The 17,539-nt window shown below is 48.3% G+C and overlaps 1 protein-coding gene and 1 long non-coding RNA gene across 3 annotated transcripts in view; one reads left to right on the plus strand and one right to left on the minus strand.

Moving 5' to 3' along the window:
• Positions 1-10,441, minus strand: part of LOC140844087 (uncharacterized) — a 36,336-nt gene extending 25,895 nt beyond the window's left edge. The window contains exon 1 of the long non-coding RNA XR_012122293.1: positions 10,086-10,441. This is a non-coding gene — a long non-coding RNA (uncharacterized lncRNA). The remainder of the gene's footprint in view (positions 1-10,085) is intronic.
• On the plus strand, positions 1,536-17,057 carry GP2 (glycoprotein 2). 2 transcript variants are annotated; one of them, XM_017650183.3, is made up of 11 exons: positions 1,536-1,647; positions 2,810-2,939; positions 5,070-5,510; positions 6,346-6,456; positions 8,459-8,670; positions 9,139-9,287; positions 10,452-10,697; positions 11,585-11,747; positions 12,575-12,659; positions 13,897-13,941; positions 16,537-17,057. In XM_017650183.3, the coding sequence occupies exons 2-11, from the start codon at positions 2,858-2,860 to the stop codon at positions 16,593-16,595; spliced, it is 1,593 nt and encodes a 530-aa protein (XP_017505672.2). In that variant the 5' UTR covers positions 1,536-1,647; positions 2,810-2,857; the 3' UTR covers positions 16,596-17,057. The 2 variants fall into 2 exon arrangements, with proteins under 2 accessions (XP_017505672.2, XP_073071594.1); XM_073215493.1 differs by lacking the exon at positions 1,536-1,647 and adding an exon at positions 2,300-2,435.
• Positions 17,058-17,539: the final 482 nt, after the last annotated feature.

The following is a 17,539-nucleotide window of genomic DNA, read 5'->3' on the forward strand; positions in this document are numbered from 1 at the left end:
CATTCTCAAGGACAGCTGGAAGAAGAGGATAAAGCTAACGACAGAATGTGAGTATGCAAATTAAAAAACAGTGGTGTGATGGAGTCAGGGAAATGCAGTGCCCAGAGGGAGCAGCCAGAAATCTGTTGACAAGGAGCCAGAAAAAATGCCCAATGACTTGCCTGTAAGATGACTCTGGCAGGGCAGCTTTAGCCACATGGTTCTGATGGGGCTGGAGAAGTCAGAGGAGAAATGGAGGCACTGGCTTTGAAAAGGAAGATCACCTCATCAGAAGTTGGGAAGAAAGTGGAGGATGGAGGTGTTTTCTGTGTTTCTAGGGGAAGGGGACACAAAGTTGAGTGAGGGCAGGTGCAGTGGAAGTCAGTTTTCTTCAAGAGGGTGCAAGACGCCTGCCGAGAATGGGGTGGGGGCCAGTGAGTGGGTAGTGCTGGCTGCAGAGACCGTTGGAAAGGGTGGAGAAGGTGAACGTGGCCACTGGGGAGACAAGGGTGAGTACCTGTGCAGAATGAACAGATTGGTGGGCTATGTGGGAGGCCCCGGTGATTTTCGGAATCCTGCATTTGTGGTTAAGCTCCACAATTAGGGTATTTTTCTCCAAATGCACCTGGCAGAGAGAGGATAGCTTATGGCACCTTTGCTTTGTCCAGGCTGAGGTTTGGTGGGAAGGTGTTATAATGCCAGGACCTCCATGCTGCCCATTCCCAGTAAACTTGAAGAGGCTCCCAGAGTAACACAGCATTGGCCACTTGTTCTGTAAAAGCTTTGGCTTCTTTATTAACTCCATTTTATCTACCATGCCACAAAAGCCACGCTCGAGTTTCAAACCCCAAGATGTACAGCTCCCTCTCAGTTCCAAGCCCTCCGATCTCTAGACAGCCCACATATCAGAAGGGATGGGAGGAGAGGCTATTCTTCTATTTGGTGCAGGGACATTGTCCAGCCTTTGCTATCCCATGATTCACCATCACCAAATTAGCCCTTCCTAGGCTCCTCAACACTGAGTATCTGAAGTTGGGTGGATTCTATGGGCCACAGTGGCAAACACTCATCCCCGCCCTCCTTCCTTATTTATTCCCTGGCTCTGACTGGCTCCAAGCTGAGTGGCATCCAGACAGAAACACAAATGTTCTAGGTGATTAGCTAGGAACACAAGGCACAATTGGAAATCCATTGTTTAAACAATTGCCTGTTTGATTTGTCTCCACTTCCTTTTGGGTATTAGGCTTCCTTTTGATTAGTGTTTGGTTTCTGGTAATAAACATGACACCAGCTTCATTGTTTTATTGTGAGGATTTAATGTGAGAAGTAGTGGGTGCGAATCACTCAGCAGGGCAGTGAGTTTAGCCAGCAGTACGTGTTGCCTTTTTTATAGAGAAGCGCTGCATGAAGGAGAGGCTGCTGGAAGGGCTTCCACTGGAGAGAGTGGGTGGCAAAGGTCCCTTCCTTCATCATCCTTGTGGCAACTTGCTTATCTTATCTATACCCAACAAGTCCAGTATATGCCTGAGAGATTAACTCTAGTCATACCTCAGCACCAATCACGGGGAGCCACGTGAATGGGAAATTACAATAAAAGGCGGTCCACAGCAGACTTGCATTCCCTCAGCTGGCCAGAGGAGGAGGAACCCTCTGTCTTCTTACCCCGAGGTAAGTCCTGCTTCAAGCCCCAGCAGGCTTTTTCTTGACCCTGGTGGGCTTCCTCCAACCCTTGGACTTGCTAGGGTTATTTGTTTCGGGGACCTTTCGGAACCAGCAAGGAGTTTGGATCCTGGCCCTTGACCCCACTCCAGATACCACTCTATGTCCCGCTAACCCTGATTCCAGATGCTCCCCCACACCCCCAACACTCCCACCAGGATGACAGGCTTCTACCTGGGATCTCATCTCTAAGAACTACCAGTCCTGGGAGCTTACCCACAACATACTCATAATATCCTTTCCAGAAACAGATCTCTATCTTCAGTGGAAGCTTTCTGAAGGCTGTAAGAAGTCATCCAAAGATTTGCCCATTTGAGGAAAGAGTTTCCCAGAAAACAAAAATGTTACTGAGTGTTGGCAGGCTCCTCACAGCTCTGTCTCCACCTGCCTCCCGCCCTCCATTTATTCACTCATCCCTCAAGTCTTACTGAGCACCCCTTGTGTGCCGAACGCCATGCTGGGAGCAAGCAGTGTGCGGCTGTCTGACATGGTCCTGCCCGCACAGAGGGACAGACACATCACGGGTTCTCAGCGCAATGCCTGGTACACAGAACTAAGACAGAGCACCTGTTACTTTTGTCTGTAGATATTCACAGCTTGTAACCCTCCCCGCCAGCCAATCTCCAAGAGCCTCTACCTCTACCTGAGTGGAAATCAACCTGAAACCTTCAAGGCATTCTGCAGTGCTGGCTCTAAGCTTGGCCTTTGGTTTTCTTGCTGTCAACCTCATCCCCTTGGCAAGTCTCATACTCCTATTACCCCACCTCTTTTCTGCAAGTCACGCCTGCTTTAAAACAACACAGCCCTTCATGAACCAGTTGGTCTGTTTCTGGGAACACGGACCTGTGGCCTTAAGCAAGCCATTTAACTGACAGCACAGTGCTTGCACATTGGAGGAGCTATGCAAATATTTCTGGGATTAAGTTACTGAGTCTCAGTTTATTTATCTGTAAAATGGGAGCAATAATAATACCATCCCTGGAGGTTGGCTCAGAGCCTTACATGAGCTGAGGTATGTGATGGGCTTAGAACAAGTCACATTCCCTTCCTCCCCCGGCACCCAAAGGAATGACTGTCACCCTGATCCTACCTGGATCTTTCCCTCTCTTAGCTGCATGGAAAGTCTGCACGCTGCTGAGTAACCTGTGTGGCTCAGTTTATGGACATGATGGCAGGCTCTTATGTCCTGTGGCTGACCTTGACCTCCTGCATCCTGACCCTGGCATCTACAGAACAGCAAGGTGTGTGTTCTGCTCACCTGGCATCTCAGCTGCCCCACAACACCTGGGGAGTGGGAGGTGCAGAGAAGACGATTTAGGGTCAGTGAGGAGAGCAGGGGTGTGTCCAAAGCAAAGACTCAGAAGCTAAAAGTGGAGAACAAGATGAGAGAAACGAGAAGCCAGTCATAACCTCTCAAAGAGTCAAATTAAAACTCCCCCTGAAAGGATGGTGGGAGTCAGGTGCCATAACTTTCCATGCCCAGGCTAGGGGGAGCCACCCAGTTGCTGTGTGCCCATGCTTGGCAAGCGCCTTCTTCCTCCAGAGGAGTTTGCTCGTCTGTGAAATGAAAGCCCTTGGCTTAGTGATCTCTCTGTGGGCCTCCCAAAGATCTACAGATCAGGCCTCTTAGTGCTTGTAAGAAGGCTCAACACCAGGGTGAAAATTTCTGCCCTCATCACCTGTGGAGGGGGCCTGATAGGGGAGGGAGGGACTCAGTTCACAGCCTTGTTTGGGAAAATACAGCATGTGCAGGAAATAATCCAAGAATAACAGGTGTAGCGACAGCTTTCTTTAAAACAAGCATATACAAAGGCAGGGCTTAAAAACCTCTTTTTTGTAAAAAGTCCCTCTAACACATATTATAAAAAATATGATCCCGTATGTGTATTTAATTCATCATTCAGGCACTCATGCTATTCAACAAACCAGAACTAGGGAAGAGAACTAGCTCGAACTCCCACTGGGACCCAGGTGCTGTCCTTGGCATTTTATACCTATTATCTCATTTAGTCCTCCAACAATCTTTAGGGCTTTATTCCCCAAAACAGGGCATACATATCCCAAGATGACAGTGGAGTTGCATGGCCAACTCTTAAATAATTTTTTTGATGTCTAAATACATGTTTTTTTCATGTGTATTAAAAAATACAGCTAGTGCACCATACCATACCTATGGCCTCATAGATACTGCCCCTTAGAATGAAACAAATTCACAAAGAGAATCATCGAAAAAAACGTATTAATTAAAGAACAGAACAGGCAGACACAAGTGTGGTAAATATCATGACCCAAAGCCCAGGGATGGATGAAATGGGGGGCCACTCGTTTGCAGGGGTTTTTCGGCAGGTGCGTCTCAGCGGAGGTGAACCACCTGCCGAGGTCATCAGCTAGCAGGCGCCGGGCTGGACTCAAACCCAGACTGACCAGCCTGTGGTTCCACATCCTCCTCATCCCTCTGCCTGGCTTTATTTCTCTGCCTCCTTACACATCACAGTCCCTGAATCCAGTAAAAACCACGGTACCTGTGATCAGGAAGGGTCCCGTCAGGCCAGTGGTTCTCAGCTGGAGGGGCTTCTGCCGTCCAGGGGACATCTGGCAATGTCTGGAGCCAGCTTTGGGGAGGGAGGACAGTACTAATGGTTCCTTGTGAGAAGGGACACTGCTGAGCTACCACAACGCCCAGGACAGCCCCCAGCAGAGAATTCTCTACCCTGAACACCAGTGGTGCTAAGGTTGAGAAAATTTGGGTTAGAGCTGTAACTACTAAGAATGGAAAAATGTCTATGATACACTAAGTAAAAATGGCAAGTGGGGAAAAAAATTTGTACAGCATTAAGCCCATATTTTAAATTAAAAAACCTCTACTATTTTAAACATATGCATAGAGAAGGTCTTAAGACTATACAATCAATGTATGGTTACTTCTGGGGATGGTATGGGCTCATGACAGCTTTCATTTGTGCTTGATTCATTTTAATGGCATTTGAGGTTTTTCCAATGAGCCAGTATTACATTCATAAATGAGAAAAACAGATATTGATCAGCAGGCCCACAGTGAATGGTTGCACAGGGGAGCACTGCACAACTCCAGAGCAGGGGAGCCACTAAACTCAACGCAACGGTGCCCGCTGGGGCTATGCAGGGTGGAAATGCCTATGTTCATAAGGCGTATAAAATACCACACAAAGGCCTCACTGTTAATTCTGATCCTAGGGTGATGAAAGCTGATGTTTAATTGATGGCTTGTGTGCCTCTTGTCCTTATTAGGGTCCTTAGCACATCCAAACAGAGTGGGTAGTAGTGGGAATAAAAGTCCTGTAGGCTCTGGGGTTGCTTAGTAAACCCCAACCAATCATACTGTTGCTTTCCAGGTTACAGAAACCTCACTGGCGCCAGTTCCAATGGGCTGGACTTGGAATGCGGGGCCCCTGGCACCCCAGATGCCCACAACTGTTTTGACCCCTGCCAGAATTATACCCAGCTGGACCAACCCTTCCGAAGCACAGAGAACACAGAGGAAGAGCAGGGGTGTGACAGGGACATGAATGGCTGGTACCGCTTTGTGGGAGATGGAGGGGTGAGGATGCCGGAGACCTGTGTCCAAGTGTACCGATGCCAAACGGCTGCTCCCATGTGGCTGAATGGGCCACACCCCACCCTCGGGGAGGGCATTGTCAGCCGCACTGCGTGTGCCCACTGGAGCGACAACTGCTGCCTCTGGAAGACTGAGGTGCTGGTGAAGGCCTGCCCGGGCAAGTACCATGTGTACCGGATGCAGAGCACCCCCGAGTGCAGTCTGAGATACTGCACAGGTAAGCGTCCCAGGCCCCAGAGGCAGCTTCGGGGAGGGGCCACCCTGCCGGGGGAGTGGGGAAGGCAGTGGGGAGAGTGGAGCAGATCAGCAAGAGACAAAAAGAACAGCCTGGAATCAGCTCCTGCCCATTATTTCCCAGTGGGAATATTGCCCAAGGGTTGCTCGATCTCCCAGTATTTCAAGAAAAGCCAGAAATTCAGATTCTATATAAGGGTGAAATCTCCTTATATATATTTATATACATCCATGTATGTAGCATAATAGTAAGAACGCGGCTCATTCAGATTTAGATTCCTTTGCCTCTCTGAGCTTTGGTTTTCTAATCTGAAAAAATGGATAATGGCAAGAAGAGCCACTAATGCCTGGTGCTTACAACATCTGTGCTCCTATCCTAAGCATGTCAGACTATTATTTAATATTCTTACCAACTTCATGCGATGGTACTATGTCATTATGCCAGATGAGGGGCCTGGGGCAGAGAGGTTAAGGAGCCCTCCCAATATCACAGAGCCGGAACACAGTGGAGCTGGGACTTGCACCCAGTCACTGCGGTTCCATGAGCTATATGCTTAGCCACTAAGCTTCCGTGTCTCAGTCACCACAAGACCTGAATGAGCCAATGCATAGTAAGCAGTAAGATAGCAGTTTCTGGTTCTCAATTCTCGGAACCAGGAGTCACAAAACCTGAGTTTAAGGCTCCACCCTCCCACTAAGTATTGCACAACCTCAGGCAGGACTTCTGTGCCCTGGTAGAAGGACAAAGTTGGCCTTGGCGGCCTCAGGCCCGCCCTACTCTGCACCCTGACTGGCTTCATCCATGCCTCACTCCCTAGACCCTTTGACTGCGGAGGACAAGTGTGACAAAGCCTGCCGTCCCGGGGAGGAGTGCCGACTTGTCAATGGCACCTGGGGCTGCTTCTGCAGACAGGACTTCAATGGCTCTGGTGAGCAGCTGTGTGGCGGGCTGTGCACATGGCGCTGGTGGAGGCAGGCCGGAGTGCGCAGGGTGGCAGGGAGCGGGCTTCCGAAGGGACAGGTGTGGGCCAGAGACAGGGGGGATGAAACTGAGGTCAGGGAGCACGGTTCTCAAAGCCAAGGAGTGGGTGGGATGAATTTTCAGGTCAGCCACTGGGACACAGCCTCCAGAAGTGGCTCTGGCATGGGTGGGCTTGACCCACGGGGGACAAAGGAACCGAAGGTGAGAACTCTGCAAAGTGGAAGCTGTACTCAGACATCTGCAGAGCCTATACCCGAGGGACACGGACAGACCCCTATGTTGGCCCTGGATTTCCCATGTAGTAGCCCTGGGGTCTAAAACAATGCACCTACCCTCTCTGAACCTTAATGTCCTCATCTGTAAAATGGGAATAAGATACTAATTAAAATACCAACCACACAGGGCAATTATGAGAATGCAATCAGAGCAGTCCACACAAGCAGGCTCAGGAGATGATGAGCTTCTTGTCTCAGGAGGCAAGCAAGCAAGGGCAGATGGCCCATGGGCAGGGATGCCACAGACTAGCCCTAAGTCCTGGATGCGGGTTGGAGGAGCTTCCCATTGAGATCATTTTTTTCCCTCCCAAGACCCTACCACCTCTGCCTCCTGTGCTTGGCCCAAGCATGCCTTGCCATGAGCACACTCCTGTCCCTGCATTGGAGCCTTCTAGGCAGAAGGACACAAACAGAAATGACACGCTTGGGAAACTGGGCTGGAGTGTGGTCCACATGGCACGTGGGTGCGCCTGGCAGGAGCAGCAAGGGGGTGAAGGCAGGGCCAGGACAGCGACAGCCTGCCCCCTTTGGGGGCTCTGCACCTTGGGTGGACAAGTGCCCAGAGGGTCAGGGTTGTTTCCTGGGTTGGGGCCACCACAGAATCAGACACTGGGCTTTGAGGACACCTTCTCTGTGCCTGGATGGGCTCCAAAGTCGGCTGGGTAAGCAGGTGGCCTGCCCTATGTCTTCGACAGTGACTAGCCACTGGGTCCCCATTGTTTCCAGACACAAACTCTTTGTGGTCTGGCTTTTGCTCACTTCTGCATCTCCCACAGCTCCACCCATTGCCCATTTTAAGTTCCTGGACCTCAGCACTCCACACCTCTGCGAACACACCTGGGACGCCCTCACTTGCTTTATCCATCTGCAAAACTCCTACCCCCATTTAGTCTCATCTCTCTGTGAATCCTCCCCCGACTTAACCCACAGACAGACTTGTATGTCTCATCTGCCCCTAGAACACACTTCTGTTAGGACTTCCGTCATGGTGCATTATAATAAGCTATTGACATGTTGGTTTTTACACAAGGCCAAAGGATTCTCATGGGAGGGGTCCATGTTTTATTTTTGTGTTGAATGTACAAATAAGGTGGTTAGTAAATGTATGTTGAATCAATGCATTCATGAATGCAATAGATTATTTCCCTTAATTTACTATCTATCTCCCCTATCAGAATGGTAGCTCTATAATGGTGAGAATTTTGTCAGTTTTGATAAGCATTGTATCCCCAGTGGCTAGATCAGTGCCTGGCAGATGATATATGCTCAAGAAGTATTTGTTGAATAACTGTTGAATGAATGAATGAATGAATGAATGAATATGATGGCTCTGAACCCGTTCAGATGTGTTGGTTTCACAAAGCCAGGGAGTGGGAGTAGTGTGCATCTAGCTTTTATTTTAGTCTGGAATGTGGGACAGTCCTGCTTCCCCGGAGATGCCACCCCAAGGGGCCTAGGCATGAATGCCCTCCCCACACCCACACAGACAATGTGCAGACATCTTGCACAGGGGGCTTCTTTGCCAATCTCATCTACCACAAGTCTGGGAATGAATCCTACCTGGGTCCCAGGCCCCTTCTCATCTACCTAACCTTCTGGTGGCTTTGGCTCTGGGCTCTGCCCACTGCTTCTAGACCACTGTCCGTTTTACCCAAACCCCTCTTGACTTCCCAGATGTCCCCAGTTTGAAGCCTCAGCTGAACTGCGGGGCCGAGGAGATCACGGTGTCAATAGACAAGTGCCTGCTGGGAGGCCTGGGATTTGAGGACGAAATCATTGCCTACCTGCGGAACCAGAACTGCAGCAGCAACCTGCAGAAAGAGGAAAGGAACTGGATCTCTGTGACCAGTCCCACCCAGGCTGGTGCCTGTGGACACATTCTGGAGGTGAGTGGCATTTACACCACTGCTGCCAGAGCATGGGAGTGTTGGCCTGGTGAGGCCCATCTCAGAAGCTGTGGGACCTTGGGCAAGTCACTTAGGTGATCTGGGCCTCTAAGAGCATGTGAGGGTACACGTGTTGGTTCATGGAAAAAGCTTAGAATAAGTCCGATGCTATAACTATGATTGTTCTGCTTTAGGGGTCATGTGGGAGGGGTTGACAGAGGAGCAAGCATGGTGCTTCCTGACTTCCCCAGGCTCAATATGTTATTGTTCTTGCTTTTGATTGGGGTCCTCACTCCCCTTCCCATGAGTGTCAAAGTCAACCGGGAAAGAGGCCCATTGGCTCCTTGTGATCGGAAGGCAGGGTTGCATAATGGACAGCATCGACTGTGGAGGCAGAGACCTGAGTTCCAGATACACCCACACCTGTATACACATGAACATATATGTGGTCTTGTTTTTATACCAAAGAGAAATGGAACCCATGCCATCTACAAAAATACCCTCTCCTTGGCCAGCGATTTCATCATTAGAGACACCATCCTCAACATCAATTTCCAGTGTGCCTACCCCTTGGACATGAAGGTCAGCCTCCAATCTGCCCTGCAGCCCATTGTAAGGTATGGCATTGACCCTTGCCCTTTGACCCATACCCCTGCTATTGGTCACACTCGCTTCAAGCACAGCTTATGATGTCCACAGGACGCCACCTACCTACTTCAGGCGCTTCCATTCTTTCAATCATTCATTCTGCAAAGATCTACTGGTCATATGTTCATGTTCAACATGTACAAGGCAGACAGAGAATACTTTGTGGGTATTAAAAGTCATTATCATGAAGCAATGCAGCAACATGAAACAATGTTAATTAAATATGCAAAGGAGCAAAACTATGACAAGTTCATTTATCTTGAGGAAGAAAGGCATTAAACAACTAATTACATCGATAATTATTTACAAGTGAGATGAATGTAGAAGCACGGGGTGCTGTGGGACCAGGGAACAGAGGTCCTGCCCTAATCTTGGTGGGGTGGGGATGGCAGGAACAGGAAGGCTTCCCCGCAGATGTGGCATTTAAGCTGGGGTCAGCTTTGATTGGATAAACAGGACCCCCAATTCTCCAGAAATAGAGCCAGAGAGCACCTTCGGGCAGAGTGTCTCCCTTGTTTGCTCACAGCCGCATCACTGCGCCCTCAGTGGGGCCTGTGGAATGGATTCCTCAGTGTTCCTGGACTTGCCTGGGGACTTTTCTGAAGCATCCGAAATTCTGGGTGCCCTTCCCATTCTCTCACTGCCCTCTGGGCTCACAGAAGAGCAGGATTAGAAGGATTCGAAATTTTCTAGTTCAGTAGGGGTTTTCAGACCATACTGTGTCAGGGCGCCAAGGTTCATATAAAATAAAAATTAAAGCCATTCACCTTGTTGAAGTTGATGTTTCACTGATGATTGTGCAGTGGAGGGATGGGATCTGCTGCTAAAGCTTGTGGACCAAGCAGGACTGGTCCCATTCTACAGGTGAGAAGGCAGAGGTGTGCACTACAGCTCTTCGAGTGAAGGAGATGTGATCTGTGATGCCAGGACGATTTGTGGAAATCCCATCTGCTTATTCAGTTTCTGCCTAGAAGACAGTACATGCTTGACTTAAATGAGCGATTGAATAGTTCATTAAGGGAGCAAAGATAGGCCTTTGTCTGCATGACCTTACTCAGGGGCAGGGCTGGATTTATTTGGTTCTCACTGGCCAAAACCTGATGTTTCCACTCTTGTGGTTTTTCTTGTCTCAGTTCTCTGAACTTTAGTGTGGGTGGGGAAGGAGAGTTCACTGTCAGGATGGCCCTCTTCCAAGACCAGAGCTACACGTCCCCTTATGAAGGGTCTGCTGCTGTGCTGTCTGTTGAATCCATGCTCTATGTGGGCGCTATACTGGAGAGAGGGGACACCTTCCGGTTTAACTTGCTGCTGAGGAACTGCTATGCCACCCCCACTGAGGACAAGAATGACCCTGTGAAATATTTCATCATCAGAAACAGGTAGCAGACAACTCGGGGGTTATCTTTTGGCCTGAATGAGGTCTTGGCGGAAAATGATCATCTCATCCCTGCCTGGCAGTTATGTAAATTGGCTTAACTCTTTGGAGAAATAATTTGGTATTATGTATCATGACCCCACCCTTTGGGGACATCAGTCCTGAAACTTTAGCCTAAAGCATGAACATAAACTAGGAGGGCAGGGTAAAGAAATGCCAGTTATTTTTCATTTCAGTATCGTTTAAAACTTTGGCAATAGGTTTGTAGTTCAAAAACAGGACGTCTATTAAGTATTGATAGACTATTGTATAGATGTTAACAGTGACTGATCAACTTGAAAATAGTATGGCAAGTGTTATGGGACCAAATACTATTGAATACTGTTAATTATCAAAATGGAAAATGGACATCTGTATAGATCATGATTCAAACCATGGTAATAATACCAGTGAATATTTATCCCTGAGCTTAGCTGTGCATCAGGCACTGTGCTAAGTAATATATATGCATTATCTCATCAAATGCTCACAAACCATGGGAGGTGCAGATTACCATCTCCACTCTATACATAAGAAAAGTGAGGCTCAGTAAGGTTAAGTCATCTGCTCATAATCACTTACCTAGAAAGTATGTGTGGATGGAATTTGAAACTAGTCATTCTCACTCCAGAGACTGTGCCCCCAAAACTTAAATCATGTGGGTTTATGGATAACACTGGAAAAAACTGAGAGGAATACAAGTCCATATTGTCAGGATAGAGGGAACCTGGGGGTTCTTTCATTATCTCTGATGCTGCTTTTATAATGGATACAGATTAAAGATGCAGCCTAGGGCCTCAGGCCCTCTGAGCTATCCTAGAAGTTACAGCCTTGCCCCTGTCATCCTCTCAGCTGCCCAAATCAACGTGACTCCACTATCCACGTGGAGGAGAACGGGGTATCTGCGGAAAGCCGGTTCTCGGTTCAGATGTTCATGTTTGCTGGAAACTACGACCTAGTTTTCCTGCATTGTGAGATTCATCTCTGCGACTCCTTTAATGAACAGTGCCAGCCGGTGAGTATCTCTTTGGACAGGACTACTCAATGCCTGGCCTGAGGCCTGGTACCTGGTAGACTCACCATATATACTTCCTGGAATTATGGAAGGATGGGAAGGAGGAAGATGAAGAGATGGAAAGATGGACAGATGACTGGATGGGAGGGAGGGAGGCAAGCAGAAAGGATGAATGGATGGCCCTAAAGCAATTATGGTGTCCCCAGGAGGCAGCTCAGATGAAGGAGCCTGACCATTCGGTTTCCTTGGCACAAGATATATTGTAAATGATTTCAGTAATAGCTGACTTTTTTAGTACTTTATGTCACTGTACTAACATGTTCATATGCCTTATCTAATTTGATTCTCACCACACCCTTCAAGTAGATTGAAACTGAAGCTCAGAGAGGTCCCTTGCCCAAGGGCCACACAGTTAGAACTGTGGGAAGGGACCCGGCTATAGGGTGACTCCAGTGTCTATGCTCTCAACCCGCTTGGCACTGCCTGTTCATAGTGGGCGTTTGTTGAGTGCTTACTCTGCATGCCTGCATGTTGCAGACAAACCTGATTTTAATCTTTGCTGCTAGGAAGGTAGTATTTAGTAATATCAGAGAAGTGAAGCCATTTGTCCCAAATTAGAGAACTGACAGAGAGTGGAGATGAGACTCAAACCTGGGTTTGTTTGACCAGAGAGTAAGAACTCTCTGGATTGAGAAAACCATAGCATGGGAGTTAGGGCCGCATGGTGGGGTACCCCACTCTTGGCCCAAACCTCCCGCTGCAGGAGCAGTCTGGGTAGGGACCATGCCTTTACATTGTGATATAATGAGCTTTCTCCATCCACACAGTCTTGCTCAGGAAGTCAGCTCCGCAGTGAAGTAGTGGCTATCAACTCAGAGCGGGTTCTTGATTTGGGACCCATCACTCGGAGAGGTAAGTAGCTAAGTCCTGGTGCCAAGGGCAGCCGGCCAGGTGCTGACAGGTAACCACAGATGCCTGGGGTTACCAAACCGACAACTTAGAGCCTTTCCTACCTCCCCCAGTGAGTCTATCTTTCCATGAGGTGCTTTGGGTCTTGATAACAGCATTTGCCATTTGTGTGGGATGCCAGAGACCAGGCTAAGCTCTCAGTAACCACTGATTCACTTAATCCACCCCTGACTGTGTCCATTTTACAGATGAGAAACTAAAGCTTGGAGAGATTAGTGACTCACCCAAGATCCCCCAGCTCATGGGTGGCTGGAGTTAGAACTAAAACCAGCTCAGTTCTGATTCCAAAACAATGTGTCCTTCTCATTCCTCCTGCCACATCCCTATAACTCAGTCCCTGTTGAGTGAAGTCTAAGTCCTAACCCAACTTTGTCTTCAGATGAATGACTGTGTTTATCAAATGCAGTTACAGCACCCCAGGGCATGACACAGGGGAAGCTGTCCATTCCTCAAATTTTCATCCACTTACCCATAGGTTAACAATGCTGGCATGGTTTTTATTCCCTCTGGAATGAAGGAGTCAAGAAACCCTAAAGAGTGAAAGCATTATTATTTTTGTCCTAAAGAAATTAAGATACAGTAATATTAATAATAGTAAGAATAACATCAAAAACAATGACAATGATAATAACAGCACCACCACTGTGGTTGCACTGTGCATTATCACATGGAATGCCACAATAGCCCAAGGAGGCATGTACTGTGACTCCCTCAATTCTCCACGTGAGTAAACAGGCCGCCTTGTAAAAGAAGGCTCCACCCTGAGTGGTCCTGTCCCTTTATTGAGCCCTGAACTTGAAGCTTCATGTGTTGTCACCAGGTAGCTGGGAGATTAGGAACTTCCATTTTGGAATCAGACAGACAGGATCGAATCCCAGCTCTGCTACTTACTAGCAAGGTTAACTTGGCAAGTCCCTTAACACTGCCGAGCCTTAGTATTCTCATCTGTTAAGTGGGGATGAGAATCCTGCCTTTCCAAATCTGTTAGGAAGATTAAGTTTCAAGTGCATGAAGTGTGTTTAGGAAGGTGCCTGCTGAGTGACTCTACCACATAGGCTGTCAGCACTGGAGTTAGCACTGAACTGGTCAGGTCCAGGGGGACTCAGAGCAGCTACGGCCACAGTGCCACAGTCACGGGAGTGTGACTGAGGAAACCCTCACCTTCTGCCCTTGTCTCCAGGTGCCGCATCTCTTGGTGTCATGAATGGAATGCCCAGCACTGCAGGTACATCATTTTCTCCTGCCTTCCCCACCACCCTCCCTCCCACCTCTTTCCTTCCTCTCTACGATTCAGCGCACATTTGTTTAGCCTGTGCTGGGAACCATGGACACTGAAATGAATCGGTCCCAGGGCAGGCTTTTGAGGTGCCCACTGTGTAGCACGGGGACCAGTTATTCAACAAAAAATATTTACTGAACACCTGCTGTGTGCCAGGCATATCTAAGTATTGAGGATATAATGGTGAACAAGGCAGACCAGGTGCCTGCCCTCATGCGGCCCATGTTCCAGTGTAGGAAACAGACAATAACAAGTTAACAAGGTAGTTAATAAAGAAAAGAAGGTGATGTGATAGAAAGTTACCTGCATGGGAAGTAACACCTTAAATAAGATAAAAGTTTATTTCTCTTACACATAAATGAAGTCCAGAAGCGAACAATCCAGGGCCGCTGGGATGGCACCACAAAGTCATCAGGAATCCTGGCTCCTTCTGGCTCTCCCCACCACCATCTTCAGGATGTGGTTCTCATCTCATGGTCCACGAGGGCAACTGGAGCTCCAATCTTCATATCTAAGCAACAGAATGGAGGGGACATGGAAGGAGTCACTGAGTGTTAAGGAACATTCCCTGACGTTGATACCTTATACCTCCACTTACATCTCACTGGCTACTGCTTAGTCACATGGCCACACCTGGCTGCAAAGGAAGCTGGGAAATGTAGTCTTTATTCTGGGTGACTGCATCCCCAACCAATGTTTAATGGTTCTAGTAACAAGGTAAGAGGGAAGTAGGAATATATTCAAATGGCCGGAAATTTTTTCAGAGGAGGTGATACTTTAACCAAATGAGAAAGAGGAGCCAGGTGTGCAGACAGTAGAGGAATAAGCCCTATAGGTAGAATGAACAACAATTGCAAAAATGAGACAGGCACCTAAGCAGATAAGTCACAAGCAAGGAGATGGTGCAGAAGGAATTCACAGAAGAGTAATTAACTATACTGGATAAGGGCAGGAAAGAATTTCAGCAGGTGGTGACTTCTGACTAGGGCTCTGCTGGATGAATTATATAGTTCAACAGGGTGACAAATCCAAGAAACACATTTTGGACCAAGGGGAAAGCAATGCTGTAAGACTTTACTTTTCCTCAGAATGACCTATATTGGTTCTTTTCTATCCTCAAATTTCCAACTCAGAAAAGTTCATCAGAGAGAGGGGTTAGAGCTCAGACTAAAAGCAGCTTGAGAGCAGAGACCTCACGTCTCCTCTACTGCTTCCAGTACTTCAGGTTAGCACAGTGCCTGGAAGGACCTGGCTTCCCTGTAGAGTTTGCCAAAGTGACTTATTTCTAGGGTGGGTGGTGGATCCAGGAGCCTTCTGGAAGAGCCCGGGAATCAATCTGATGTGGTAGAAGACCACCATGAGAGGGCACTTAGGCTTTTCATGGTTTGCTAGCTCCCGCAACCATTTTTGGTGTTTTAGAATTAACTGAACATTAACCAGTGTTTTGTAATTATAAACTGATAGTCATAAATTAATATTTCTGAAAATTATTATATTAATCTCTCCCACCCTTCTAGGACATCGGCAGCTACTTTGAAATTTGTGGGATGTTATGATCTGGTAGTATGGTGGGGGTGAGGGGGTGCACATGCCTCTCCTAGGCTTCCCCATACCAGGTAGCTGTCATCCAGGATCCATGCCCTTGACTGACACTGAGTATACAGTAATTTTCAGAACAGATAGGATTCCAACTCTCCCAGATCTTCGAGTCTAATTTTCAAAACCAGCATTTATTTGATGTTTACCATGTGCCAGGCACTGTTCTAAATGCTTGATATGAATTCACTCACTTAAGCCTTACACAGACCCCATGGTAAGAGCTGCTAGTGATAGTTATATATTTATATTGTAAGTAATAGCTGCTAGCACTATTTCTGTTTTACAGACAGTGAAACAGGCACAGACATGCACAGTGACTTGCCTGGGCTTGTACAGCTAGTTGTAGAGCTGGGATTCTGAGCTAAGTCAGGCCTCAGAGGCAGTGCTTTTTAACCGCTGTATCTTTCTGACTCTTCAGCATTAGAGTAAGTAGTGCTGGCTGTGGTGACAAGCAATCCCCAACTTTCTGGGCCCTTCACAATAGTTCATTTCCCACTGAATCACTGGGGGATGCGGCTCTGTGCCTTGCAGTCCATTAGGGACTCAGGTTCCCGCCTTTTGGTGACTTCTGATAGTAGATGAGAGGATATGGTGGATCACATAGGAAGGAGGCTTTGAGGAGCAGGCCTGAAGATGGCACATATGACTTCTACCCACATTTGATTGGCCAGTTTCAGGTGCATGGTCCCACCTACCCGCAAAGGAGGCTGGGGAAAACTGCCTTCCAGCATGCCCAGAGGAAAATAAAAAAGTGTTTTGTGATTAGATAGCTTTGTCTCTACCACATGACCCCTCTACTGCCTACCAAGGGCTGTAACACGGAACAGATATTAAAGGTACTCTCCCTTGTCATCCTAGTAAGGGAGAAGATAGGGAGGCTGGCTAGGTTTGGCTGCTGAGTTCCAAAGCCCAACATTTGACAGCAGTCTCTCTTGTTCTCAGGGTTCCTGGTGACCTGGCCAATGCTTCTGCTGCCGGTCCTCCTGGCTGGGCTGTTCTGAGAGCTCAGCTGGACATCTGGCTTGCAGCTCGGCTTGTCTCTGGTGATGGCTTCTAGTCACCCTTTGGCTCTGCTGGTTCCCTCTCCAAATCACGAAGATGATCCTGGTGTTCACGACTCCAGGCCAGCCTAGGCTTGGGGAAAGGGAAGAGCTTCCCCTTGTTTAACACTCTCTGTGCCTCTGCATTCATTTTTCTCCTGCTGGGGACCCTGTCGGTATGGCCTGGCCTGACTTCCTCATTCAGTAACTGGATCTTGAAGCAAACTTGCTAGATGCCTCAGTGGCTCCAGCCTTTACTAGACGCGTACCACACTTTGCAAGTGTAACTCCAGATTAGAGAGGCCATGTCATTGCGGGGAAGGGGAGATGGATGAGCTTGTGAAAAAGGCACCTCCCATGGCTCCTTCCCAAGCACTCCCTGTCTGACTGCTGGTAAATTGAACAGACTGACCTTTGCTTTCACCCTCTGCCTCTGATGTGTTTCCATCATGCTCTCAACAATCGCCATGGGAACATGTTGTAAAGGGGCCACTTTCAGAGACCCTGCTCTAGGTCCCCCTCGATCTCCTGTCTGCCACCACATTGCTGACATGTTTTGTCATGTTCTAGAACTACACAAACTCCTTCCTCTGGGGGCTGGGGGCTGGAGGAACTGCTCGATTTGGGTAGGAGAGCCCAGAGCACACCTCAAGCTGTGAATAGTGGTGTGCTTGCCCTGGAGTAAGCAGGAAGTCCCAGCAGACGATGCCACATCTATCCTGCCAAGGGGATGTAGCTCAGAGCCTGGGAGATGGGTGAAGGTCCTTTCTGGAAACCTTACTGAGCCCTCGCAAAGCACTCCACAAAGCTGCCACAAATAGAGAATGCTTCTCCTTCCCACAGCTATATGTGAGGCCTCTCCAAGCTGGCCTTGGGGACAATGACCAGCTCTGGGCCAGGGCCGG

The sequence above is a fragment of the Manis javanica genome, chromosome 10, assembly GCF_040802235.1.
Source record: "Manis javanica isolate MJ-LG chromosome 10, MJ_LKY, whole genome shotgun sequence".
NCBI lineage: Eukaryota > Metazoa > Chordata > Mammalia > Pholidota > Manidae > Manis > Manis javanica.

What these genes read in the sequence shown, in the direction of transcription:
- GP2 (XM_017650183.3), top strand. Translation starts at nt 2,858, where the DNA reads ATGGACATGATGGCAGGCTCTTATGTCCTGTGGCTGACCTTGACCTCC. An exon ending in CCTGTGGACACATTCTGGAG is followed by an intron (nt 8,671 to 9,138) that starts GTGAGTGGCATT and finishes TTTATACCAAAG; the next exon opens with AGAAATGGAACCCATGCCAT. An exon ending in GGGACCCATCACTCGGAGAG is followed by an intron (nt 12,660 to 13,896) that starts GTAAGTAGCTAA and finishes CCTTGTCTCCAG; the next exon opens with GTGCCGCATCTCTTGGTGTC.